The 24977-nt window shown below is 69.1% G+C and overlaps 1 protein-coding gene across 30 annotated transcripts in view; it reads left to right on the top strand.

The window, feature by feature from the left end:
• The first annotated feature begins 698 nt into the window (after positions 1–698).
• Positions 699–24977, top strand: part of PLEC (plectin) — an 83977-nt gene continuing 59698 nt past the window's right edge. For 5 of the 30 annotated variants that reach the window (XM_085053839.1, XM_085053834.1, XM_085053837.1 and 2 more), the window contains exon 1: positions 18496–18514. Coding sequence is in view for 21 of the 30 variants with exons in the window: in XM_085053846.1 (XP_084909972.1) it covers positions 4484–4643 (160 nt within the window). In the remaining 9 variants the exon portion in view is untranslated. Of the gene's footprint in view, positions 817–2612; positions 2799–4465; positions 4644–5775; positions 5984–9667; positions 9764–13622; positions 13754–15163; positions 15291–15540; positions 15698–18400; positions 18515–19184; positions 19351–23451; positions 23604–24977 lie in introns of those variants that run through there. The other 25 variants (XM_085053857.1, XM_085053849.1, XM_085053853.1 and 22 more) reach the window with 12 other exon arrangements.

Below are 24977 nucleotides of genomic sequence, written 5' to 3'. Positions count from 1 at the left end.
GGAATAGGAGGGATGTCTCAATCCCAACTGGGATCACCAGAATAGTGGGAATGTCTCAATCCCAAATGGGAACACTGGGATTAAGGTGGGTGGGGCCTCCCTGCGGGTGCGGGCAGAGCTCCTGCCATGGTCAGTGCTGGCAGCCCTGGTGCCCAGTGGGTGAGACCCTCCAGCAGGCAGCAGCGGGCAGAGGGAGGGGTGCACAGCCTCCCCTCCGTGCCCGCATTGCCCACCGGGATGCCCCAAGTCACAGGTGGGCGAGTGTCTCGGTGACACTTGTGCCCCTTTGGGAGTGGGCACGAGTGTGACACCACCAGTGGCTCCAGCCCCAGCCCGCGGGCACGGGCGGCTCCAGGGCAGGGCTGGCGGTGGCACGGCGCCGGCGTGTGCCAGCCCCGCTGACGTGTGCCAGCCCCGGGATCCCGGCGGGCACCGTGCCAGCCGTGCCAGCCCCGCGCACGTGGCGCCGAGCCGCGCTCCCCGGAGAGCCGCCGGTGCACTCAGGTGAGATCCGAGAGGGATCGGGGTGCAGGAGGGGTCCTGGCCGCTCGCCCACCCCCTCCGCATTGTCCGGTGCCCCGCGCCGCGCGGGTGCCCCGAGCGGGGAGTGCCCGGCGCCGCCGGTGCCAAGCGTGCCGGACCTTTGTCCCCTGGCGCCGAGGGGCCCGCGGGGCCCAGCGCGGCTGAAAAGGGCTCTTTGTCCGGCTCTGGCCGGGGGATTCTCTCCCTGCTCCCGTGCCGGCACCGGCACATGACCGCGGCAAGAGCGGCTGCGCCAGCACCGGATCCGGACGGACGGAGCGAGCGGCAGCCCCGGTAGGGCCGCAGCGAGAGCGGGTGGGGGGTCTGAGCTTTGGCAGGTGCCACGGTGGGGACCGAGGGTTCTGTCGAGCCGGGAGGTGGCCCCGATTTCGGCGCTGCCGGTGCCCCTGTGTGGGGTCGCGGTGGGTCCTCGGTGGTCTCTGCGCCCCGCGGGGTGGGTGAGGTTGTGCTGGGGTTGCCGGGGTCAGTTTGGCACACACGGTGGGGCTGGAGGGTAGGGGGGGTTATGCCGTGCAACTGGATGTGGCGGGGGGCACCGGGAGTTTTTGAAGCCCCCGAGACTCCCGCGGTGCGTGTGTGTTCACTGGTGTGTTCCTGTGCCGTGCACTCGCCAGGGTGTGAGTGCAGCCAGCCAGGGCTGGGCACACGCGTGTCCACCTGTGTCCACACCCAGCAGTGCACACGCACTGGGGGGCTGCACACACTCCTGTTCTCGGCTCCGAATCCCTTTCCTGGCACCGGCTTTGGTTCCTGGCGGCAGCTCTGGTTCCCAGCACCAGCTCTGGTTTCTATTACCAAAACCAATTCCCAGGTCCAGCTCTTGTTCCTGGAACCAGCTCTGGTTCCCAGCACCAGCTCTGGTTTGTGTTACCAAAACGAATTCCCAGGTCCAGCTCTGGTTCCTGGAACCAGCTCTGGTTCCCAGCACCGGCTCTGGTTTGTGTTACCAAAACGAATTCCCAGGTCCAGCTCTGCTTCCTGGAACCAGCTCTGGTTCCCACTGGCTCCAGCTCCTGTTACCAACTCTAGTTCCTGCTACCAACTCCACTTCTCGGCACTGTGTCCAGGTCCTGGCAGCAGCTCTGGTTCGCAGCACCAGCTCTGGATCAAGGCACCAGATCCGGTTCCCAGCACCAGCTCCAGTTCCCGGCACCAGCTCCAGTTCCCGGCACTGACTGGAATCAATTAATCCTCAGCCCCATCTCCCCTGGCTCCCAAGCCTCCCTAGCTGCTAGACCAGACCCCCTCCTGCAGTGTTGGTGGCTGCAGCCGAGCTCTGTTCCGCGGCCAAGAGAGAGCCTGGTGGCCCGCAGGGTGTGAGCACTACGCCGGAACTATGCCAGGGCCGTGCCAGAGCCGTGCCAGGGCCGAGCTGCTCCTCCCATCTCATCCCTCCTCCACCGCGCTCCCCTGGGCTCTGAATGCGGCAGCCGGGGGTGGCCGGTGCCACCATCCTGTGTGCCACTGCTGTGCCAGCGGTGTGCAGGTGATGTGGCCGTGCTGTACCCGCGCTGTGCCCGCAGCTGAGCGCCCAGCCGAGCCGGGGTGTGCCGAGCGGCTGCGGGACTTCCCTGCGGGAGCGCGGGGCGGGACCAGTTTCGCCGGGAGCGCTGGGCGGGGTTCACCCTCGGCCACACTGGTTGCAGTGGTGAGGGTTAACCCTCTCCATATTTGGTGTACTGGTCACAGTTACCCTCTCTGAACTGGATATACTGGGTGTAATGGTCAGTTAACCCCTGTCTGCCTGGTCTACTGGGAGCACTGGGGAGGGTTAACCCTCTCCATACTGGTTGTACTGGGGAGGGTTAATTCTCTCCATACTGGGTGTACCGGCGAGGGTTAACCTTCTCCGTACGGGATGTACTGGGTGCGCTGGTCGCAGTTAACCCGTGCCATGCTGGGTGTACTGGGATCGCCGGTCGGGGTCAGCCCCTGATGCTGGCTGTACTGGGAGCACTGGTCAGGGTTAATCCTGTGCCTCCTCCGCGGGGTGCGCTGGGTGCGGAGGGTGGGGCGGTGAGATAAGGACCCCCCCGCTGCCCGCCCCCCGCCCCGCCCCTGCCGCGAAGCCGGAGCTGGTGCCGGTGCCGGTGCGGGCGGAGCCCCCGGGGCCTTTTCCCCCCCGGAGCCCCCGCGGTACCGGTGCCGGTGCTCCCCTCCGGTGCCGCATTCCCTCCGGAGCCCTCCCGGTGCCGGTGCCGTTTTCCCCCCGGTCATGCCCCCCCGTCACGTCCCGGCGGACATCGTGGCGCTCGGTGAGTCCTCGCGCGTGGGGTCCCCCTCACCCTGTCCCCCGTGGAACCGGGAGCGGCGAGGGGGGGCTTGAAGGATGCTGCGGGGCTGCCGCAGGGCGGGGGGGCTGCAGGAGCCGTGGGGTGGGGGCTGCGGTGTGGAGGGCTGCGCTGGGGGTGCGAGGGGTGTTTGGGTGCTGAGGCTCGAGTCTGGGGGTGGGGGGAGCTGGGGGGCTGTGGGGGTCCCTATGGGTGCCCCCGTGGGTGGGGAGAGGCAGCTGGCAGGCCTGGGGTGGAGGGGCTGCGCGGGGGACGTGGGCGATGGAGCCGCTGACTCAGGCTTGGCACCGCGCTGCCCCCCACGCTCCCCACCTGCTCGTCCCCCACCTGCTCCCCACGCCCACCCCCCGCCTGCCACCCCACTGCCGGGGGTGCCGGTGATGCCGGTGGGTCTGGGGGTGCCGGTGATGTCGGTGACGCCGCGGTCCGAGGCTGCCGAGAGGACCGGGCGCTGCGATGTCGCTGATGCCGGTGGCTCCGAGGATGCCGAGCCCGGTGATGCCGGAACCGGTGGCTCTCCCGGGTTCCGAGCTTCTGCAAATGGCGTCTCGGCCGCTGCAAACGCCCGGTGCTGCCGGCTCCTGGGGGAACGATCCCGAGCCGGTGTCACGGCTGCGGCGGCGCCGGGGTGGAGGTGGGATGGCGGAGCTGCCGGGATCGCGGAGGTGTCGGGATGCTGGGCGCAGGATCGCGGAGGTGCCGGGATGGCGGAGGCAGCGGGATGGCGGAGGTGCCGGGAGGGCGGGGGCGGGATCACGGAGGTGCCGGGATGATGGATGCCGGGATGGCGGAGGTGCCGGCACGGCAGGATCACGGAGGTACCGGGATCGCGGGGTCAACCCCGCCGCTACCGGCACCTTCCGTCCCCCTCCCGTCACAGAGGGGCTGCAACCCGCGCCGACCCCGCGGTCCCACACACCGAGCTGGCCTGGCCGCTGCCCCGCTGCCGGTGCGATCTTCTCCTCCACGGCTTCGATCTGCTTGTTCTGCCCGTGCGCGCTCCGGCTGCGGCGGCTCCGGCGGGCGGTCCCACGGGAGAGTTCCCGGTACCGCACCGGCCATCACCGCGGCTCCCTGTCCATCCCTTCACTGCGGTTGCCTCGTGGGGACCGTGACCCTGGCGACACCGCCCGGCATAGATCCCCTTTCCCGGGGCTGTCCCGAGGGGTCCCTGCACCTCCGGGCGCGCCGTGTGTTGAACCGGGCTGGGGTGTGGGGGCGCTGCCGGTGCTGCAGTCCCGGTGCCGGGGGTACCTGAAACGTGAAAAACGGCGGTGGTGATGCCGGGGGTCCCTGTTGCCCAGGTACCGGGGGTCCCTGAACCGCGAAAAACGGCTGTGGTGATGCCGGGGGTCCCTGTTGCCCCGGTACCAGGGGTACCTGAAGCGTGAAAAACGGCGGTGGCCATGCTAGGGGTCCCTGTTGCCCCCGTGCCAGGGGTACCTGAAGCGTGAAAAACGGCGGTGGTGATGTCGGGGGTCCCTGTTGCCCCGGTACCGGGGGTACCTGAACCGCGAAAAACGGCGGTGGTGATGCCGGGGGTCCCTGCTGGCCCGGTACCGGGGGGTCCCTAACGTACGAATGCGCCGGTCCCGGTACCGGGGGTCCCTAACGCCGTCCCTCTGTCGCAGGAGCCGGGGTCGGCGGCGATGGCGGAGGACAGCTCGAGTGGCAGCAGCGGTTCGCCTGGCGCCGGGGACACGCTGCCCTGGAACCTGGGCAAACATCAGCGCTCCCAGCGTGCCAAGGCGGCCGCGGGCAACGGGACGGTGCTGGACCCCGCCGAGAGAGCCGTCATCCGCATCGCAGGTACGGTCCGGGGCACCGGAATGTGGCCGGGGGGTCGGGATGTGTCCGGGGGTGTGGGAAGTGACGGGGAGGCCGGGATGTGACCGGGGGTGTTTGTCCCGTGGGGCGATGCCGTGGGAGTCCCGCGTGGGCCGGGGGACCGAGGGGTGACACCGCGCTGGGAGCTGTGCGGAGGTCGTGGCGGTGATGCCGAGCTGTGCCGTACTGTACCGTGCCGAGCCGAGCCGTGCCGTGTCGTGCCGTGCCGTCCTCATACGGCTTCCAGCGTGTTCCCCCAATTACAGCACTCAACCCCCCCCGCACAGAACCCTCCCCCCCCGGCTATTTCCGTTACACCTCCCTGTCCTTCCCCGCCTCCCTCCCTCCCTCCCTCCCTCCCCGCTCCCCCCCCGTCCCCGCTCGAGTTTCGGGGCTTTTAGTCTCTATTTTTAGGGATGACGATGTCCCGTCCCATGGGCCCGGTGTCCCCCCCCGCAGCTCGCCCACGGCTGGGACTGAGCTCCGGTGGGGGCTGTTGGGGGCCGCGGCGGGACCCCCTCAGTGCCCCTCAGGTGGCACCGGGAGATGGAGCTTTAAAAATGGAGATTTAAAAATCCCTCGGTGCACATAGAGCTGCTGGGGAAGTCACGGGGGATGTGACATCGCTGTCCCCACCAGCTGGAGGGGTCGCGGGGGTCTCTGTGAGGGGCTGAGCATTCACTAGGGGAGGGTGGGGGGCTCAGGGTGTGAGTCAGGGCGTCCCTGCGGTGGCTGTGGGGGGCACCAGGCACTCCCCACCCCATCCCTCATCACCTGCGTCCCCAACCCCACAGTGTCCCCTATTTCCTGCTATCCCTGTGCTTCACCACCCTCCTTGTGCTCCTCTGGACACGGATGGGGTCAGCAGCATCGGGGTTCGGGCAGTGCCACATCCCCAGCACCGTGTGACTCGTTTGGGGGGCGTGAGGATTTAATTTCCCCGATGTCCCATGGGTGTCCCCACCCCTCAGGGTGTCCCTACCCCGAGGGGTGCCCTTCCCCTAGCTGCCGTGCCCGTGGGCGCCGTATCCGCGCGGCTCGCTTCGGGGCGGTGTCCGGCGGTTCCTTTAAAGGGCTGGGCGGGGGCACGTCCCGTCCCCTGTCCCGTCCCTAGTCCCGTGCCCCTGCCCAGCCGCGGGGTGCGGGGCCGCCGAGCCGCTGGACACGCCGGACACGCCGGGCACTCCGGACCCCGGCCGCGGCCCCCCGCCCTCGCCCCCCACCGCCGCCCTCCGCCGCCATGGCCGCCGCCGGTCCCCCTCCCGTGCCCGAAGAGCAGGACTTCATCCAGGCCTACGAGGACGTGCGGGAGCGCTATAAGGGTACGGGACCCCCCTCCCCACCGCGGGCCGGCCGGGGGGCGCAGTGGGGCGCCGGCCGCCGGGGGGGCCGCGGGGGAGCGCGGCCGCTCATTCCCATAATTGGGCACGACGGGCACCGCCGGCCCCGGAACGGGCGGGGGGGCCGGGCGGGGGGCCGGGGGACACGGCTTGTCACCGCGGAGCCCACCGGGAGCCCCCCGGGCCGCTGCTCTCGCCCGGTGCTCTGTGCCCGCGGGCTGGCGGGGGGCTGTGCCCGCAGCCCCCGGAGCTACCGGAGGAATTGGTGGTGGCGCGGTGGGGCGGGGGGTCCCTCCGAATGGTCTGGGGACAGGACAGCCAGCCTCCGGTGGCTCTGGGGGGCGCGGAGGGGACATGGGCGGTGAGGGTGAGGCGGCGGGGGGCTCCGGTGCTCTGCTGTGGCACTGGTGGCATTGGTGGCATTGCTGTCACCGGTGTCATTGCCATCACTGGTGGCACCGGTGGCATCTCGGGGTACGCTGGGTAGTTGGTCTGACCCCGATGCTCCCCGCTGTGCCCCCCCGGTGACCGAGGCGCCCCGGTGTCACGGCGTGGGGCCGACAGCGGCTCGGCCATGCCCTTACATGGGAGCGGTGCTGCCTGCGGGGGGAGCCTCCCCCGGCCCCACGCTGGGGGTCCTCGGGATGAGGGGATCCGGCTGCGGCCACCAGAGTGCGACCCCAGTGTCGGGGTGGTGGCACTGGGTGTCCTTAGCCCTCAGCCCCTGCTTGGTGCCACCACCAGTTGTGTCACAGTCCCGGTGTCCCCTGACTCGGTGCTGCCGGGAGTAGCTCGACGCGTCCGAGCCTGGAAGTTTTCATCACGGTCCGAGTGCCATTGGCAGGGATGACACACGGTTCGGCAGCTGTTGTCCCCCCGCGGTGCCAGGCCACCGTGGGATGGGTTGGTGCGGCTTGGCTGGTGGTGCTGGGCATGTGGCAAGGGTTGTGTCACAGTGTGGTCCCACCTTGCCGGGTCTTGGAGGTGTTTGTTGTCACCATGCTGTCCTGCCTCGCCACGTGCTGGCAGGTGTTCATTGTCACCATGCTGTCCCCACCTCACCAGGTTCTGGCAGGTGTTTGTTGTCACCACACTGTTCCACTTCATCAGGTGCTGGCAGGTGTTCGTTGTCACGATGCTGTCCCACCTCACCAGGTGCTGGCAGGTGTTTGTTGTCACCATGCTGTCCTACCTCAGCAGGTTCTGGCAGGTGTTCGTTGTCACCATGCTGTCCCACTTCATCAGGTGCTGGTGGGTTTGGTTTTGTGGGTCCTGACGTGGGAGTTTGGTGTCATTCTGCTCCCACCTCACTGAGTGCCACCAGGTTCAGTGTCACCATGTGCTCCCACCTCACCAAGTGCCACCAGGTTCAGTGTCACCATGTGCTCCCACCTCGCCGAGTGCCATCAGGTTTAGTGCTGTAGGTCCTGGTGCAGGTGTTTGGTGTCACTGTGTAACCCCAGTGTCACCATATGTAACCTCACCTGTGTAACCTGTTTGGTGTCACTGTGTAAGCCCAGTGTCACCGTGTAAGCCCAGTGTCACCGTGTGTAACCTCACCTGTGTAACCTATGTTTGGTGTCACCATGTAACCCCACCTTGTCAGATGCTGGCAACTTTGGTGTCACCATGTGTGTCACCTTGGTGCCAGGAGGTTCGGTGCTGTCAGACACAGGTTGGATTCAGTGTCACCATGCAGTCACTTCTGGGTATCACAGGGTTTGGTGTCACTCTGCAGTCCTACCTCGCTGGGTGGGTGTGGGACCCGGATTGGGTGTCCCTGTCACCCCCTGCTAGGTGGCTTTAGTGCCATGGCCCATGGGGTGGCCGCAAGTGCCCGGTAGCTGAGTAGCCAGAGCGCAGTTTGTCTGGAGGGGTGGTGATGTCAGGGCTGAGCCAGCACAGCCGGGAAGCGTCACAAGCCAGGCCAGGCGGGAAGGGTGACACAGTGGCGGTGGGCACGGAGCCCATGGGAGCTGGTGATCCCTGCCAGCGCGGCTGGCACGTGCCATCCCTGAGGCTCAGAGCCCTGGGGGACACAGCAGCCACTGTGACAGGGACTCTGCCACCCGTGGGGCTGGCATGGGGCTGCGTGCCAGGGATGCTGGGGGTTCTGGGGTCCTCATGAGGCTGGGCAACTCATGATTTCTGCATTAGAGCCATTACTGTGTCACAGTGCCTGATGGGGACGCTGTCTCCATTGCCACCATCACCAGTGCCACTGTCACTGCAGCACTGGGCCCCAGGCTTGGCATGGTGTTCATCCATGGTCACCTGGGGGGGACAGCTGGACCCCTGGGACACCCCAGCCCTTCACCAGGGTTGAGGTGTGGAGACCATGCCAGAGTCCTTCCCGGTGTCCTTGCAGCTGGCTCGTGGTCACAGTGGTCACAGCGCAGTGGCCATGCTACTGTCCTTCTCGATGTCCCTGGGAGTGGACAGTGGCCACAGTGGCTGCATTATGGTGACTGTGCCACAGTCCCTCCTGGTCTCCCTGGCTGCTGTCCATGCTGGGATGGCTTCTGGTGTCCCTGGGAGTGGCTGGTGGCCACGGTGGCCATGGTGGCCACAGTGCAGTGGCTGTGCTGGAGTCCCTCCTGATATCCTTGGGGACTTGGGAGTGGATGGTGGCCGCAGTGGCCATGGTGGCCGCAGTGCAGTGGCTATTTTGGAGTCCTTCATGATGTCCCTGGGGCTCATGAGCTGGCCAGTGTCTTCAGTGTGGTGGCCTAATGGTGTCCCTAGGGCCGTCCGGTAGCCACAGTGGCCACAGTGTGGTGGCTGGTCTGCAATCTCTCCCAGTGTGCCTGGCGCTCGGAGGCTGGATGGTGGCTGCAGTGGTGGCAGTGTGGTGGCAATGTCAGGGTTGTTCCCAGTGTCCCCAGGGCTCTGTGATGTGGTGGCCAGTGGCCACAGTGGCTGGTGGCCATACTGGTGTCCCTGGGCTCAGTGGCTGTGGTGGAAGGGTTGTGCTGAGTCCTTCTCGATGTCCCCAGGGCTGGCCAGTGACCACAGCGCAGTGGCCATGCCACAGCCCCTCCTGGTGCCCCCGGGGCTTGCTGGTGGCTGTGCTCCCAGCGTCCCCAGGGCTGGCTGGTGGCCACGGTGGCCGCAGTGCGGCTGCTGTTCCCGGCTGGGCTCGGGGCTGCTGTGTCCACAAAGAGCTGAAGCTGAGGCCTGGCACCACTAGCTGGCACCGTGCCAGGGGCTCCGGCCAGCCCCCCCCGGACAGTGGTGCCAGTGGGGCGAGCTGGGGGGCTCCCCTGGCCCCCTCAGGGACAGACCCCCCCACAGCACTGCTGGCAGGGCAGAGCTGGACTGAGGCCCCCCAGGGATGGGAGAGTTGGGCTGAGTGAGTCTGGGGGACTCTGTTGGATGGGGGGGGTGGTTTTGGGGGGCACTGTGTGTGCTGGATGGGAGGTGGGTCTGGGTCTGTACTTCAGGGGGTCTGGGTGGTGGGACCGTGCTGGTGGGGGGGCTGTGCTGTCCTTGGGGAGCGCAGGGGGGGCTGTGTTATTGTTGATGGGGAAGGGTCTCTGCTGCGCTGCGGGGCCGGTCGGTCCCAGCCGCTGGCGGGGGGGGGCGGTGTCGGTGCCGCAGGGGCGGGGGGCTGCGGCGGTGGGGCGGGGAGGGGCGTGGCCGCGGCCCTGGGGGGCGGGACGGAGCCGCCCCGGGGCTGCGGGACCGGCCGGCAGCGTGCGGGAGCGCCGGCCGCCATGGAGGGGGCGCGGGGCATCCACCACGAGATCGCCTCCCTCAAAGGTACCGGGGGAGGGGGCACCGGGAGGGGTCCCGGGGTGAGCTCCGCGGCGACCGGCGGGAACTCCGCGTCCCGGGGAGGATTCGGGGGGGGGGGTCGCGTCCCGGGGAGTTCCAGCCGCGCCGCATCCCTCCTGTGCCAGTGTCGCAGCGCAGGCAGGGCAGAGGGGGACGCCGGGGACATTCCGGCATCACCGAGGATGTCCCAGCATGGCGGGCATCACCCAGAGTTACTCGGTGTCAGCAGGCCCCGTGCCGGTGCCGTGTTACCGAGCCGTGCTGCAGAGCCGGCGCGCTGGGGCGTGAGTAACGGGCTCCGGCGGATGTCGGTCACAGGGCTGCTGGCGGCCACCCTGTGTCACCGCAGCGGGCAGAGAGCCACCGTGGGGCCCGGCATCGCAGCGAGACACCGGGCCGGGGTCGGGTTGGAACGGAGCCCGGCGAGGGTCGGTGTGTGGCCGGCGAGAGATGGGATGGGGGCTGGGAGTGTCGGGATGAATTCAGCGAAGGTCGGGATGGGATGGACCCCGGGAGTGTCGGGATGAAGTCAGCGAGGGTCGGGATGGGATGAACCCGGCGAAGGTCGGGATGGACCTGGGGTGGGTGGGGATGGACCCCGGCAGGGTCAGCACGCCCGGAGCGGTGGTGACTCCGCAGGCCCCAGCGAGGGGATGCCGGGTGATGTCCCCTCCTGCAGATCCCGGGCTGTGGCGAGGCTGATTTACGGTGAGAACCATCCCGGCTCCGGGACCTCCGACGGCGCCGGGACCCCTGCCGGCGCCGGGACCCCCGCCGGCACCAGCCTCATTATGAGGCGGTTTCTGGCCGAGGTGTCCTCCGCAAACAGCCGCGGCTTTGTTCCGCTGGGCACGGGGAGCCCCGCGGCCCCGCCAGACCCCAGCACTGGCAGCGGCACCGGCGCTGGCAGCGGCACCAGGAGAGCAGCGCCGGGCCCGTGGCCAGAAGCCGCTGCCACAACAGCTGCCCGCCCCAGATTTGGGGGTCTTCCCCCCACCGGGCAGTGTGGGGGGCGCAGAGGGTGCACAGGACCGAGCTTTGGGGCGTCCCCAGCACCGCGTGCCGGCAGCCAGTGCTCCCGGCCCCCCCCGACATGCGACGCAGTGAGCGGAGCTGCGGGAAAGCTCTTCCCCGGGGGGTGCGGGGGGAGTGCCGGCGCCCTGCCCAGCACGGGGCAGCGGCGGGACGCTGGCGATGGCCCCGCTGTCACATCGCGTTGGATCACGGCGGGCGGCGGGCGCTGACGCGGCACTTCCCGGAGGGAGCCGCCGGCGCGGCCGTGACCCCGCTGCGGGCTGGGGATGCGGGGCCGCGGTTGGGGGGACACTTTGCTGCTGCCCCCCATCACTTCCGTATAGATGCCCCCGCTGCTTCCTCCATCTCAGACACCCTCACTCCCCCACTGCTGTTCCCCATAATTTCTCATCTCTGCCCCTCTGTATTTGCCCCCATCACTCCCCACATCCCTGCCCCCCATCCCTGCCCTCCATCCCTGACCCCAATCTCTGCCCCCCATCATTCCATGCATCACTCTCCCTCCCTCTACCTCCAACCTCTGTCCCTCTCGCTCCTGCCATCTATCCCATCCCTCTGGGGTGCTGTGGGGCTCTGTGGGTCCGGGCATGCCGAGGTGGGGTTCTGGCAGGTAACTGATGCTCTCACAAGGGATTCAGTTTGGGGGAGTCTGAGCACCCCAGTGTTCCCAGTGTTCCCAGTTCCCCTGCACCAGCTGTGCTGGTGATTGAGGCCCTCGCAAGGGGAGCCTCACACCCCCACCCACCTCTGCCCTGCAGGATGGGGAAGTTGTGCAAGTCCTGCTGAGGCCCCCGGTGGTGCCACTGCATTTACATCAGACCCCGCGGGTTTGGGATCTTCAGGGCCTGGCAGCTCTGGGGTGGACGTCCCACCAGCAGCAGCAGCCCCCCATGCCTGGGTCAGCGCTGCCCACCAGTAAATCCCAGTGAACCCCACTGCCACTCCAGTGGGGACAGGGATGCCGGGGATGGTGTCCCTCCATTGCCCCAACGCCACCAGGGGGGCTCCTGATGCAGCCTCACAGTGTCCCTGTGTCCCAATCTCACTGAGCTTGACTGGGGGGGCTGAGGGAACTCTGAGGGGTTTCCTCCTCTTTTGGGGTCTGTGGGAACTCTGGGGGGGTTCCTCCTCTTTTGGGGTCTGGGGCCTGGGACCCCCCAGCGTGGGGGACACCCTGGCACCCCAGTTTGTCCCTCTACTCTATGGTGTGGGTGTCACCCCCCACACCCCCCTCACACGGAACCTGGAGTGGGGGAGTCCCCTGTGCTGGGGACAATGCTGGGGTCCCCTCTGGGGTCCCCGCGGTGCCACTGGGGGTTGTTGGGCGGTTCTCAGTGCCGGGGGACTCGGTGGGGGGAGGGCAGCCTCCTCGTCCCCACCTGCCACCCGGAGGGCGTGGTGTGGCACAGCTGTGCCACCACGGCGGCTGTGTCACCGTGGGGGACGTGGGGTCCCCCTGGGGCTGCCGGGATAGACAGGGGCAGGAGCAGAGCAAATATTGACGTGGCAGGATGTGGCTGCCGAGCCCTGCCTGTGCCCCTGCCCGCACCCATGCCCATGCACCTGCTCGTCCCCCTGCGCGAGCCCCGGCAGTGCGGGATGCTCGGGCGAGCGTGGAGCTGCGGGCACAAGCCCACCCACCTCCGGTCTCAGGAATCCCGGGGATCACGGTCCTCTCCCGAGTTTAGGGACCCCCGCGGCTCAGGGTCCCTCCCCAGGCTCAGGGTGTCCCCTTCCGAGCTCAGGGACCCCCGTGGCTCAGTGTCCCACTTCCCCTGGGCTCAAGGATCCCCGCGGCTCAGGGTCTTCCTCCAAGCTCAGGGGCACCCCCGAGGCTCAGGGACACCCCCCGGGCTCAGGGTCCCCCCGGGCACCCCACGGGGCCTGTCCCGGGGCGGGGGCGGGGCGGGACCCGCGGGGGTTCCCACGCAGGAACCGGCCGGGTGGGTCGGGGCGGGGGGGGAAGGAGAAGGCGGGTCCGGCCGTGCCCCCCCCGGGCGGGAGCCGCGGCCGGGGAGGGGCCGGTGGTGAGTCAGGGCTGGGCCTGGGGCCCTCCCCGACCCCCCCGACCGGGGGTGGAGCTGCAGCCGCTCCCGCCGTGCCGGCAGCCAGCGCCGCGCCGTGTCGGATCGCGCCGGGACGTGCCGGGCCATACGGGGCTGTACTGGACTGTACTGGGCTGCGCCGGGCCGTACCGAGCCGAACTGGACCATACTGGGCTGGACCGGACCATACCGAGCCGTGTTGGACCGTACTGGGCTGTGCTGGGCCATACTGAGCTGGGCTGTGCTGGGCCATACTGGGCTGTGCTGGGCCATACTGGGCTATACTGGACCGTACCGGGCTGTACCATAAGGAGCTGTACTGGACTCTGTTGAGCTGCTCTGGGTGAGACGTAACCGAGCCCTGCACCCCGTGCCCCGTGCCGTGCCCCGTGCCGTGCCACCATGGTGGCGGGGATGCTGATGCCGCTGGAGCGGCTCCGCTCCATCCTGGAGCTGCTGTTTCGCGAGGGTGTTCTGGTCGGGGAGCGGGACGGATGCCCCCGGCGCACCCACCCGCAGCTGCCCGGCGTGGCCAACGTGGAGGTTCGGCGCGCCATGGCCTCGCTGCGCTCCCGCGGCCTCGTGCGCCAGACGGCCGCCTGGCGACACCTCTACTGGTACCTGACCGACGCCGGCGTCGCCCACCTGCGCCAATACCTGCGCCTGCCGCCGGACGTCGTCCCTCGCTCCCTGCAGCGCGTCCCGCGGCCCGCCGTCCCCCGCCCCGAGGTCCGCCGAGCCGCTGCCACCGCCGGCACCAACCGGGCACGTCCTGCTGCCGGGGGTGACCGGCTGTACCGCAGGAAGGACGAGGGCGAGGGGCACGTGGAACATGTCGCCGTCACTGCAGGGCAGGGGGTGTCCCGGCCGCCCCCCCAGCCCAGCCCGGCCACAGGTACCAATTAGCGGCCTGGGGTGCTCCTGGTGTTCTCAGGGGGTGCTCTCAGCAGTTGAGGCCCTGTGCTCCCAGGGGAGGTGTGGGACAAGTTTTTAAGCCCCCCTGAACCCCCTCTGCTTCCCGGGATGGGGGTTACCTGCAGGCCTCTGCACTGTCTGGGGAGAGGGGAGGGTGCTGGGGGGGCTCCTCGCTGTGCCCCCTTCACCCCATGGAGGCCCTGCGGGTTGGAGTGGTCTCTGGGGGATCGCGGGGTGCAGGGGGGTGGCTTCCCGCGGTCCCCAAGAGGCCCCTGGAGTGATGGGACGGTGGGCGCTGCAGGGGTGTCATTGCTGCCACCCTCCCGGGCTCCACCGTGGTGGGGACAGGGCTGTGCCATGGGGAAGCTGGGCAGTGGAGGGCCATGCTGTGGGGTGCAGTGCTTTAGGGGGGGTCATTCCAAAGGGACTTTGCGCCCCGACGTCCCCACTGGGCCCAGGGTGGGTCGGACAGACGGCGGCAGCTGGGGCGGGCAGTGCTGGTGGGGAGTGGGCTGCGACCGCGGGGGGGTCCCCAACCCCGCCTCCCTGGCGACACGCGATCCCGACACACGATCGGCGGCAGCTGGACCCGGCGGGGGTGCGGGGCGTCCGGTGTCCCACCCCCCCGGGCGGGGCAGCTGCGGTGTCGCCCCGAGGCGGCGGTGAGAGGAGCCCCCCCCCCGATCCCCCCGGGCTGTGAGTCAGCCCGTGGCCGTGGGCAGCCGCCTCCGGTCCAAGTTTCCAGCCTGGAGGCGCCGAGCCCGGTCCCTGCCAGCGCCGTGAGTCACCGGCCGGCGGGGGGGCCAAGCCCGCGGCGCTGCTGCCCCGTGGGTGCGGGTCCTGCGCGGGCAGCACCCACGGCCCGTGGGGATGGGGATCGTTCTCCCGAGCTCTGGCTCGGCTGTCACATCTCGTGCTGAGCTCCGGGGCTGCGGTCGCTGCCCGATCCTCTCGTGGGGAGCGATGGCAGAGCCCCGGCCGTCCCGTCCAGTCCAGTCATGCCAGGGGATCCGGCTCCAGGCTTTCCCTCCGCCCCGGGAGCCGCTGCCGGAAAACCCGGCCTGGATTCCCGGCTTGCGGGGACGGGGTCGCCCCGGCGGCGGGGGGCTGCGGGGTCCCCGCGGGGTGGAGGGGATCCCGGTACACCCCCAGCGGCCCCATTTACCCCCAGCACGGCCGGTCGGCCTCCTTCGGCGGCCGGGCCCTGCCGAGGACCTTAGCCCCTCTATAACGGCGACCCCCGAGGTGAAGGCCGGGTGACCCGCCCCGGTGCCGGGGGGTCCGGGGGTCCTGGGGCGCCGCCGCGGTCGCCCCGTCCCGCCCCCACCCGTGTCATGTTCTAACTCGGGCTTGCTGACGGGCCCCGGTTATTTATATCGGCGCCCGCTCGCTGCCCGCCCCCCCCCGCCCCCGCCGCCACCGGCGGACCCGCGCTGCGCCCTCGCTCCGCGCTCCGCACCTGTCCGCACCCTGCCCGCACCTGCCCGCACCCTGCCTGCCCATGAAGGTCGTACCGGGTGGGTGAGACCGGTGGGGCTGCGGAAAGGATGGGGACGGGGCGGGGGGCTGGCGCCGCCGGGGCGAGTTGTCCCGGGATATAAAAAGCCGGGATGAAGGGGACACTCCGGGGGGAGTCACGGGACGGGGGGGGTGACACGGGGTGGGGGGGCCCTGCCGGTGCGGCGGGCAGGAGGCGTCTCCGCGCCGCGGTTCGGGAGGGGTTAAGGCGGAGCGGGCGCTGCCCCGTGGGGGCGGGCGCTGGTCCGTCCCTGACCCGCCGAGCCCGGCCGGTGCCGAGCCCGTCCCGTGTCCCGCATGGAGGACACCGGGTCCTTGTTCCCATCGCTGGTGGCGGCGGGACACGCAGCATCCCTCGCCCTGGTCTGGTACTGGCGGCGGCAGCGGGACGAGCCGGAGGGCAGCGGTGAGTTCGGCTCCGCTCGGCCCCCCCGCGCTTGGCTTGGCTCGGCCCCTCGCCCCGCCCACCCGCCCTGGGGAAGGGGGGAGCCACGCGACACCTGCAGCCCCGCTGGGTCCCGAGTGGGTGGGGGGTCCTGGGGGGATCTAGGGGGGATCCACCCACCCACCGTGGGGTGGGGGGCGAGGGGAGAGACCTGTCGCCCCGGGTTGTGGGGGACTTCACCTGCCGCGGGGGAGCATCCCGGTGGGAGTGGTACCCACGCGGTGGGAGTGGTGGTACCCAAGGGTGACTCAGCATTGACAGAGCGTGGCCCCCCAGTGTCCCACTCTGTGTCCCCCCACCTCCCCTCTGACACTTTCACGAGTGGAGGTCTCGGCAGGATCTTCCTGGCACCGGGTTAGCTGCCCATACCCTTCCCCAGCATCCCCATCCCGAGACACGAAGCTGCCAAAAATATTTTTGGGGACGGGTATCTCATGACGGGGGGGACCGGGAAGGGCCGATAGGATGGTGATGTCGGGGGGTCCCGTGAGACCCCCACACCCCCGCCGGCTGCAGCCACCTGCATCCCAGCTGCCAGGGCGCTGCCGGCTGCCCCGGCCCCCCCTCCCGGCACTTTCCAGGGCGTTGGCTGCGGCTTCCGTCGATCTGTGTGCGGCACTGGGCACCGTCACGCGGCCGCCGCCGTGCCGGGACTGCCCCGCTCCCGCTGCCGCCGCGCCGGGAATCCACCGCCGGGCCCACGGCCGGTGGGAGCCACGGCGGCCGCTGCCGGCGCCGGTGCCAGATAAGGCGGGCAGGGCACCTTGGCCGGGCCGGAGCCCCCGCTGCTCGTAGCTCGGGGGGGCCGCTGTCCCTGGCGCCGGTCCAGTCCGAAGGACACCCCCAAGGTCGCACCTGCTAAGGCCCATCATCCCGCTGCGCCGCGCCGCTCCGCGACCCCCCCCGAGCTGGGGGCTCCCGGGGGGCTCCGGCAGCACCGGTTGCTCTCGGTGGTGCTAAAGGCTGCGCTCCTGCAGTCACTTCGGGGCTCGGGGGTCTTCCACCGGTGGTCCGGCAATGTTTTTGGTTTTCAGCGCTGTTCCTGAGACTTTCGGGACGGGGAAAAGGGGAAGGGGGGCTGTATGGTGCCAACAAGGGGCTGCCCGGTGCCCACGAAGGGACTTCCCTGTGCCCACGAAGGGACTTCCCGGTGCCAAAGAAGGGGCTGCCCGGTGCCCACAGAGGGCTACCTGGTGCCCACAGGGGGCTGCCCGATGCCCGTCGGGGTCTCCCCGATGCCCACGGTGGGCTCCCCGATGCCCATGGGGGGCTGCTTTTTGCACATGAGGGGCTCTACCAGCTGCTCTCGGGTGTCAATTTTGGCACAGTGTCAAAGCAGTTGTTTTCAGGGGACACCCAGCCCAGCCGGGACTCCTGTCCCTGTCTGCATCCCCCTGCCCGCGGGGCTGGTGGGGTGCAGAGGGCTCGGGAAGCTCGTGGGGCGGCGCGGGGGGTGAGGCAGAGCTTGGCAGCCTGGTGGCGGCGCCGGCTGGTTTTGGCAGCAGGACGCCGCTGTTTGTTTGGCCCCGATCCGGTTTCCAAGGCTGCCAAAGACGTGGCGGCAGTGGGCGGGTGGGGGCCCCAGAGGTTTGGGAACCCCCCCCCCGTGTCCCCCTTTCCGCTCTACTCAGCTTTTCCACAGCGCTGGAGGCTCTGGCTGTGCCAGGCCGGGAGGGCTGCTGGATACTGCTTCTGGCCGCAGCAATGACTCACCAGCCTCGAGGGGCCGCGGCTGGCAACCACCGGCATCCCCGGCTCAGCCCCCGCGACGCGGCCTCCCCAACTCCCGGCACTGCCTCTGGCAACCGTGGGGAAGCTCTTCCCGCCACTGTCCCACGTCCTCCGCGGTGGAGCCGTGGGTGGGAAGAGTGGTGGAGCCGTGGGAAGCGTGGTGGAGCCCGTGGGAAGTGTGTCGGAGCCGTGGCAGCGTGCGGGAAGCGTGGCGGGCGTGGCACTCGCATCCCACAGGACACGTGTCCCGTTCCAGGCGGTGTTCCCCACTCGCCGCCTGCTATCGCCCCGGTTTGGCCCCCCCGGCCCCCCCCGTAGCTCCTTATCTCCGCAGCGCAGATGGGACATTGCTGCCGTGGGGCTGAGCCGTGGGTCGGCACCGTGCCATGCCGTGCCGTGCCGTGCCCAGCCCCCACTCCTGGGCCTTGCTGCTGACCTGGTTCAACCTGACTGGCTTGTGCCGTGTTGGGTTTTAACACCAGACCCCCCAAGACCCCCCAAGACCCCCCAAGACCCCCGTGCTCCTCGCAGCAGGGATGTGCGTTGCTCCAGCAGCCCTCTTAGCACTCAGGGTGCTGACATGGGCTGCAGCTGACCTCAAACCGCTCCAGTGTCCCCCTGACCGGGGGTGCCGTGCCATGCCATCCCTGTGCCATGCCATGCCATCCCATCCCTATGCCGTGCCATGCCATCCCTGTGCCCTGCCATGCCCACGCTGTGCCCATGCCATGCCTGTGCCCATGCCTGGTGGCTCGAGCCCCTCCAGCTTTGTCCTAACTGCGCTCTGCCCACACCCGTGCGGCATTGGGGGGTCCCAGCAGAGTAGCCGGGGTTGGGCTCCGCGCTGCCCAGCAGCAGGAGGAGCCGGGCTGGCGGAGGCCGTGGGCTGTGTGAGTCACTGGCCGCGGTTCTGGCCCCGCTCCGGGCGCGGATTCCGCTGCACTCCCACCAGACGCGGCCGGACGCCGAGCGGGGCGGGGGGCGCCGCGCCGGGACGCGCGATGGGCTTCTCGCTCTGCTGCTGTTGCTGCTGCGAGCCTGAAGCAGGTGACAGGCGGGTTGGGGTGGATCGGGATGCCGTGGCGTCCCCCAGGACCCCCGTTCACGTCGCAGGCCCTGGCGGGCTCATCCGGTCGCGGGGCGGGGGTAGTGGGACGCGGCGTTGGGCACAGGGGGTCCCGGCAGCCTGGGGGGCGTCGGTACCGTGGGGACCCAGGGAAAACACGCAGAGGGCTCCCCTTGGTACAGGGACCCCTGTGGGGAGGGGAAGCAGGGAGGAATGGGTGCTGGAATTAGCGGTTCCTGCTGGGGGGCACGAGCTGCCCGCACCCCGGGGGTTCTGGGTGTGTGGAAGGGTCGGGATGTGGGTGCTGGAGATGTCGGGGTGCGCTGTGGCTGCAGTCCTGTGTGGTCCTGGGGGCACCGGGAAGAGGGGTGCGGGTTGGGAGGAAAGGGTGCGGTCTGTGTGGGGTGCAGAGTCCCAGCACCGCGTCCTGAGTGCGGGACGGGGTGTCCCCTCCGGAGATCGCCCCGGGGTGCGGGGTGGAGTTTCGGGTTCCCCCGGGTTGCGGGACGGGGTGTCCATCCCGGATCCCTCCGGTTTCCCCGGGTGCTGCGGGCGGTGGCGCAGCCGGGACCGCCGGGGGGAGGGCGGGGCGAAGCGGGGCGTGTCCCGCCCGTTTCCCCCACCCCCCCCCGCCCGTCCCGTCCGCCCGGTGCCGCCGGTCGGTCCCGGCCGTGGGTCCGTCGGTGGGTCGGTGGATGGTGGGTCCCGTCCAGTTCCGTCCGGTGGAGCGGCGCGGCCATGTCGAGCCCCGACTGGCTGAGCGGCGGCTCCGGGCCCGAGCGGCGGCGGTACCTGAGCGCCCGGCTCTGCTGCACCGGTGACCGAGGGGAACGCGGCCGGGGGGGCGCGGGGGTGGGAGAGGGGTGGTCCCAGGGTGGGAAGGGGTCGCAGTGGGGCTTGTAGTGGGGTATGCGCGACGGGGGGACCCGGGAAGCGGCGGGAGGGCGGGGGGGAGACGGGGAAGGGCGGGGTATGTCCGAACCCCCCCCTTGAGCAACGCCCCTTGTGTGACCCCGCCCTCGGGCCAGGCTGAGCTGCGCTGAGTTTGGGGCGGGCTCAGCCGGGAGGGAGTAAATGTGTGTGTGTGTTTGTTTTTGTGTGTGTGTGTGTGTGTGTGTGTGTGCTGGTGCGCGTCTGCTCACGCGTGCGCCCGCGAACACTCGTGTCCTGTGTGTACACCCGTGTGTGTACAGGCGTGCACTCGGGTGTGTACAGGCGTGCATGTGAGCGTGTGTGAGTGAGTGTGCGCATGTGAGCGTGTGTGAGTGAGTGTGAACGATGCTGCACGTGTGTGTGTGCGGGGCTGTGTGCGCATGTGAATGAGCTGCTGCACACGTGTGCTTGTGTGTGTGCGGAGCTGTGTGTGCATGTGAATGAGCTGCTGCACACCGGTGCTTGTGGGTGTGCATGTGTGTGGGTGTGCATGTATGTGTGTGTGCATGTGTGTGTGAGTGAGCTGCTGCACAAGCGTGTTTGCGTGTTCATGTATGTGTATGTGTGTGTGTCTGTGTGCATGTGTGTGCATGTGAGCAAGCTGTTGCACATGCATATTTGTGTGTATGCATGTATGTGTGCATGTGTGTGCATGTGTGTATGTGCATGTGAATGAGCTGCTACACATGCGTGCTTGTATGTGCATGTGTGTGTGCATGCATGTATGTGCATGTGAGTGATCTGCTGCACACATGTGCTTGTGTGTCTGCATGTGAGCGTGTGTGCATGTGTATCTGTGCATGTGAGTGAGCTGCTGCACATGTGTGCTTCTGTGTGTGCATGTCTGTGTGTGCGTGTGTGTGTCTGTGTGTGCACACACGTGTATGTGCCAGCGCACATGTGTGTGTGAGCATTGTCATGTCCGGTCTGGCCACAGTAGTAGTAATAATAACAAATTTTGCTGGGTTAGTGCGTGTGTCAGTGTGCACATGTGTGTGTGTGCACATGCGTGCCCTGGTGCATGTGTGCAGTGGCGCACAGCTGTGTTCTGTGTGTGTGTGTGTGCGTGTGTATGCACCCCTGCACACTCACATGCGTGTGCTGGTGCCCGTGAGTGTCTGTGTATCTACACACGTGTGTGTGTGCATGCTGGTGTCTGTGTGTCTGTTTGTCTGTTTGAGTGTTTGTGTGTGCACATCGTGTGTCTGTCTGTGTGTCTGTGTGTGCATGCCCTGTGTCTGTGCATGTGTCTGTGTGTCTGTGTGTCTGTGTGTCTGTGTGTCTGTGTGTCTGTGTGTCTGTGTGTCTGTGTGTGCATGCCCTGTGTCTGTGCATGTGTCTGTGTGTCTGTGTGTCTGTGTGTCTGTGTGTCTGTGTGTCTGTGTGTCTGTCTGTGTGTGCATGCCGTGTGTCTGTGCGTGTCTGTGTGTCTGCGTGTGCACGCCGTGTGTCCGTCTGTGTGTGCACGCTGTGTGTCTGTCTGTGTGTCTGTGTGTGCACGCCGTGTGTTCGTCTGTGTGTGCACACTCACCTCCCCGCGCCCACCCACCCTGCGCTGTGTCCCCCAACCCCGCTGCGACCGGATCCGGTAGCCCCCGCAGTACTCTGCCGCCCCGTTGTCCCGGCCTGGTGTGTGGCGGTGTCACCTGGGTGTCACCACATCCCCGCTGCCGGCAGCGCCCGTTCGGTGCCCGCGGGTGCCGCAGGGTGCCCGGCGCAGTGTCGAGGCGCGGGCGGCTCGGCGGGTCCCGGGGGTTCCCCGGGAGACGCCGTGGGAGGGAGCCGGGCCGGCCCGGTAGCGTCGGTACCCGCGGGCGAGGCTGAGGCGCTCCTGCCCGGCCGGCCCGGCTGGCCCGGGAGCCGCCGAAGCCGGGAGCTGCCAGGGCCGGGAGCCGGGAGCCGCCTGGCCCGGGAGCCGCCGGGGCCGGTGCCAGGAGCCGCCCCGTCAGGTCTTCAAAGCGCCAGCTCTGACGCCGCCGCGTCCTCCCGGTCGGTAGCTGCCGGGGCCGGGGGCTGCCGGTGCTGGGGGTGCCGGGGAGGCGGTGCCGTCCCGCCCCTCACCCTGGAGCGATCCCAGGCTCTCGGTGGCGCCTCGGGACCCATCGGCCCCGGTTCGGCCGGTGTGAGAGCGGTGCCAGACCTGAATGGTGCCACCACCCTTGACACCGCGCTGGGAATGTCACCGCCGTGTCCCTCTCCCTCCTGGTGGCACCTTCGCGGTAGCCGCGGCTCCGGGGTGTCCCTGCCTCCCCCGACGTGCGTCAGCAGGGCTCCCACCGCGCCCCGAGCGCCAGATGTGCCTGTGCCAGATGTTCCAGTGCCAGATGTGCTTGTGCCAGATGCGCTCTCGGCGGAAAAATGTGCGTGCCGAGGCCGGGGCCGGGCCGGTGCCGCCCGCATTCCGCGGCGGCCGCGCTGGCTCTGCCCCAGCGGGCATCGGGCCGGCCGCGGCTGCCGCTCCCTGACGGGCTCCCGCACCCACAGGGTGTCACGGGTGGGTGTCAAGAGTGGGTGTCAGGGGTGGGCGGGGGCCGGCGGGGCTCTCCGTGGCGCCGCGGGCGCGCGGTTGGACCGTGAGTCACGGCAGGACACGGCCACGGCCCCGTGTCCTTGGACTCCACACTGGGGACGGGCAGTGCCCGCCGCTGCAGAATGGGGGTGTTGGGGTGCAGGACGTGGGTGTTGTGGCGCAGACGTGGTTTTTGGGGCACAGATGTCGCTGTTAGGGCACGGGATGTGGGCCTTAGGGCACTGACGGGTGTGTTTGGGTGCAGACCTAGGTATTGGGGTGTTGGCTGTGCCAGGCTGGCGGCGCTCAGGGCACCCGCAGCTGCACTTTCCCCAGCAGCTGCTACCCCTGCCGCGGATGACGTGAGTGACTTTGGTGACAGCACTGGGTGCTGCAGGTGCTGCCGTGGGCAGGACTGCCAGCTCCATGTCACCCCAAGGGGCTGTGGATTCACAGCCTGTGCTAACCAGCCCGGGGGTCCCCAACCCCGAGTGACCCACGGAGGGACGTCCCGTGGGGATGCAGCACCCAGTGGGGCACAACCCCTGAATTCCCCCGGTGGTCCCCACGGCCGATATTGTCACCCGTGGGGGAAATGAGTCCCTGGGGAGGGGGGATTCCCACGGTGCTGCCGATGCCCCTGCCCTCCGCGAGCACCCGTGGGTGCTGTGGGGCACAGAGTAGGGTGTAGCATGCTGTCCTAGGCTGTTTGTCAGGTGTGGAGCTGCTGTGGGGCTGGTGTGTGAATGGGGGAGTCTGTGGGGCTCAGTCCCCCATCCTGGGGATCCTGCAGCCCAGGGGATTGGGACCCTGAACCCCCCAGGAATCTGAGCCCCTCAAGCGTGGGACCTGGGATTTGGGCTGGTGAACTTGGGGGGCTTGAGCCCCAGGTGGGGGCAGCAGGGGTCCTACAGAGCTGGGGGTTCTGGGGTGGTCCCTGGGCTGCGGGACCGGGTGGTGCCAAATCCCCCAGAGGGACTGAAGGCCCCAGCTGGCCATGGGGCCAGAGGGGTTCTGGGGACCCTCAGTGGGGGGCCAGGAGGGTCTTGAGCTGGGGACCTGGGGGGACTTGAACCTCCGGAGCTTGGAAACCTGGTGGTCCTGAGGTGTGGTGACTGGAGATCCAACAGCCCCGGGCTGTGGCTCCCAAGGCCGCGAGGTGTGGGTCAGGGGGTCTGGCCACCCTGAGTGAGGCATGAGGGATTTCTGAGCACCCCGATCTTCGGGAACGAGGCGATTGCAGATCCGGGTGTCTCGCGGCTCAGTGCATGGGACTGGGCGTGTCGGCTCCCCGGGGGTTGCCCCACGGCTGGTCCGTGTGTCCGTGCCCCATCCCGGCTGGCGGCGCGGGGAGGGAAGGGTTAAAGCGGCGCCGTGGGCTCGGGAGTTTCCTGTGGGCAGGGTCGGGGCGTGGGGCGGGGGGCGGGGGGAGGGAGCCCCGTCTCCTCCCCGGGCCGCCCCACTCGCGGCGGGACCGGCGGCGGAGCGGGAAGGGAGAGCAGCCGTGTCGGGGCTCAGCATGTCGCGGCCGCGGCGCAGCTCGGAGGAGGCTCCGGCGGTGACCGCCCGAACGGGCTCTGAGGACAACCTGTACCTGGCCGTGCTGCGGGCGGCCGAGGGCCGAAAAGGTACCGCGGCGGGGGACATTGGGGACCTCCCCACCATGGCATCCCTCACCTGGGGCGGTGTCCCCGGGCCAGGCTGCGGGGCAGACCCCCCATTCCAGTGCGGTGTCCCTCCTGGAGGACACCCCCATGCTGAATCCGCGTCTCTGGGGCTGTGAATCCCCAGGCGGGCTGTGCGGCAACCCCCCACAGCAGAGCGGTGTCCCTGGGGCAGAACTCCATGCCGGGGCGGTGTCCCCAGATCGGTGTCCCCAGGGCAGCCTGTAGGTGTGACCCCCGCGCCGGGGCGATGCCTGCGGCCAGGCTGTGGGGCAAACCCCCATGCTGGGGCGATGTCCGCGGGGCGGGCTGTGGGGCAGAGCGGCTCAGACCCCACGCCGCCGCCCAGCCCCATCCCCGGTGCCCGTCGGTCGCTTCCTGCCACGCCCTGCCCGGCCGCCCTGGCCTGGCCGCGGCTCTCATTCTGCCGCCGCCGCGGGGTGGGCTCCGCTCTGGTGACCCCATGGGTGTCAGTGTTGTGAGCGCGGGTGCCGGGATATGGTGTCGGTGCCCCCCGCTCGGCGCTCAGTGTGCCCCACGTTTCCTTCCTTCCTTCCTCCCTTCCTCTTGCACCGTGGCCACTCCCGGCCCGGCACGCCCTGGCTGTGCTGCTGAGCGCCCTTGGGCCCGCGGGGCGATTCGGGCTGTGCAGCATCCCCGGGTGCTCTCCCGGGCTGGGGGGGTGTTGGCTGTGGGGCGCTGGGTGCCGCGTGGGCAGATCCCGGCAAGCTCCGGCAGGGCAAGACCCAGCATGCGGCACTCGGCTCGCCACGGCGAGGGCAGGGGGGTGTTGTGGCAGCCGCAGCACCGGTGGCATCGCCCCATGTGTATGGGGTGGCAGTTCTGGCCTCGGAGCCCTCCTGGGCATCGGGCTGGGTCTGGCGCTGGCGGTGACACTGGGGACCCGGGAGAAAGGGTGCTGGCAGTGGGGCGCAGGGCGCTGGGGGGGGGTCAGTGGGGCGCAGGGTGGTGGTAGTGGGTGCTGGTGGGGTTGGGTCCTGTGGGATCCCGGGTGCCCGTCCCAATGCGTCACCATTCCCATCCCATCCCCTAATGACAGGGCAGCGGACAGGGAGTGCCATGAGTCACTGCAGCCCTGTTGGCCCTGTGCCCACGGAGAAGGGTGTCCCGGGAATTGGGGCATCCCAGGGTTTGGGGTGTCCTGGGGGTGTCCCACAGTTCTGGCAGTGCAGACGGTGCGTGGGTTCATCTTGATCCCAGACATGTCCCACCAGGGCCGTGCCCGTGGGGCCAGGGTTGTGCTGGGACAAACACCCCATGGCCTTGTCTCTGTACCATACCCATCTCGCTCAGTCAGTGCCCGCTGAGCCCAGGGCA

This window comes from Lichenostomus cassidix, chromosome 2 (assembly GCF_008360975.1).
Source record: "Lichenostomus cassidix isolate B80296 chromosome 2, HeHo_3.0, whole genome shotgun sequence".
Classification (NCBI taxonomy): Eukaryota; Metazoa; Chordata; class Aves; order Passeriformes; family Meliphagidae; genus Lichenostomus; species Lichenostomus cassidix.
The sequence above is the reverse complement of the archived record's forward strand: the minus strand, read 5'-3'. Positions and strand labels throughout refer to the sequence as shown.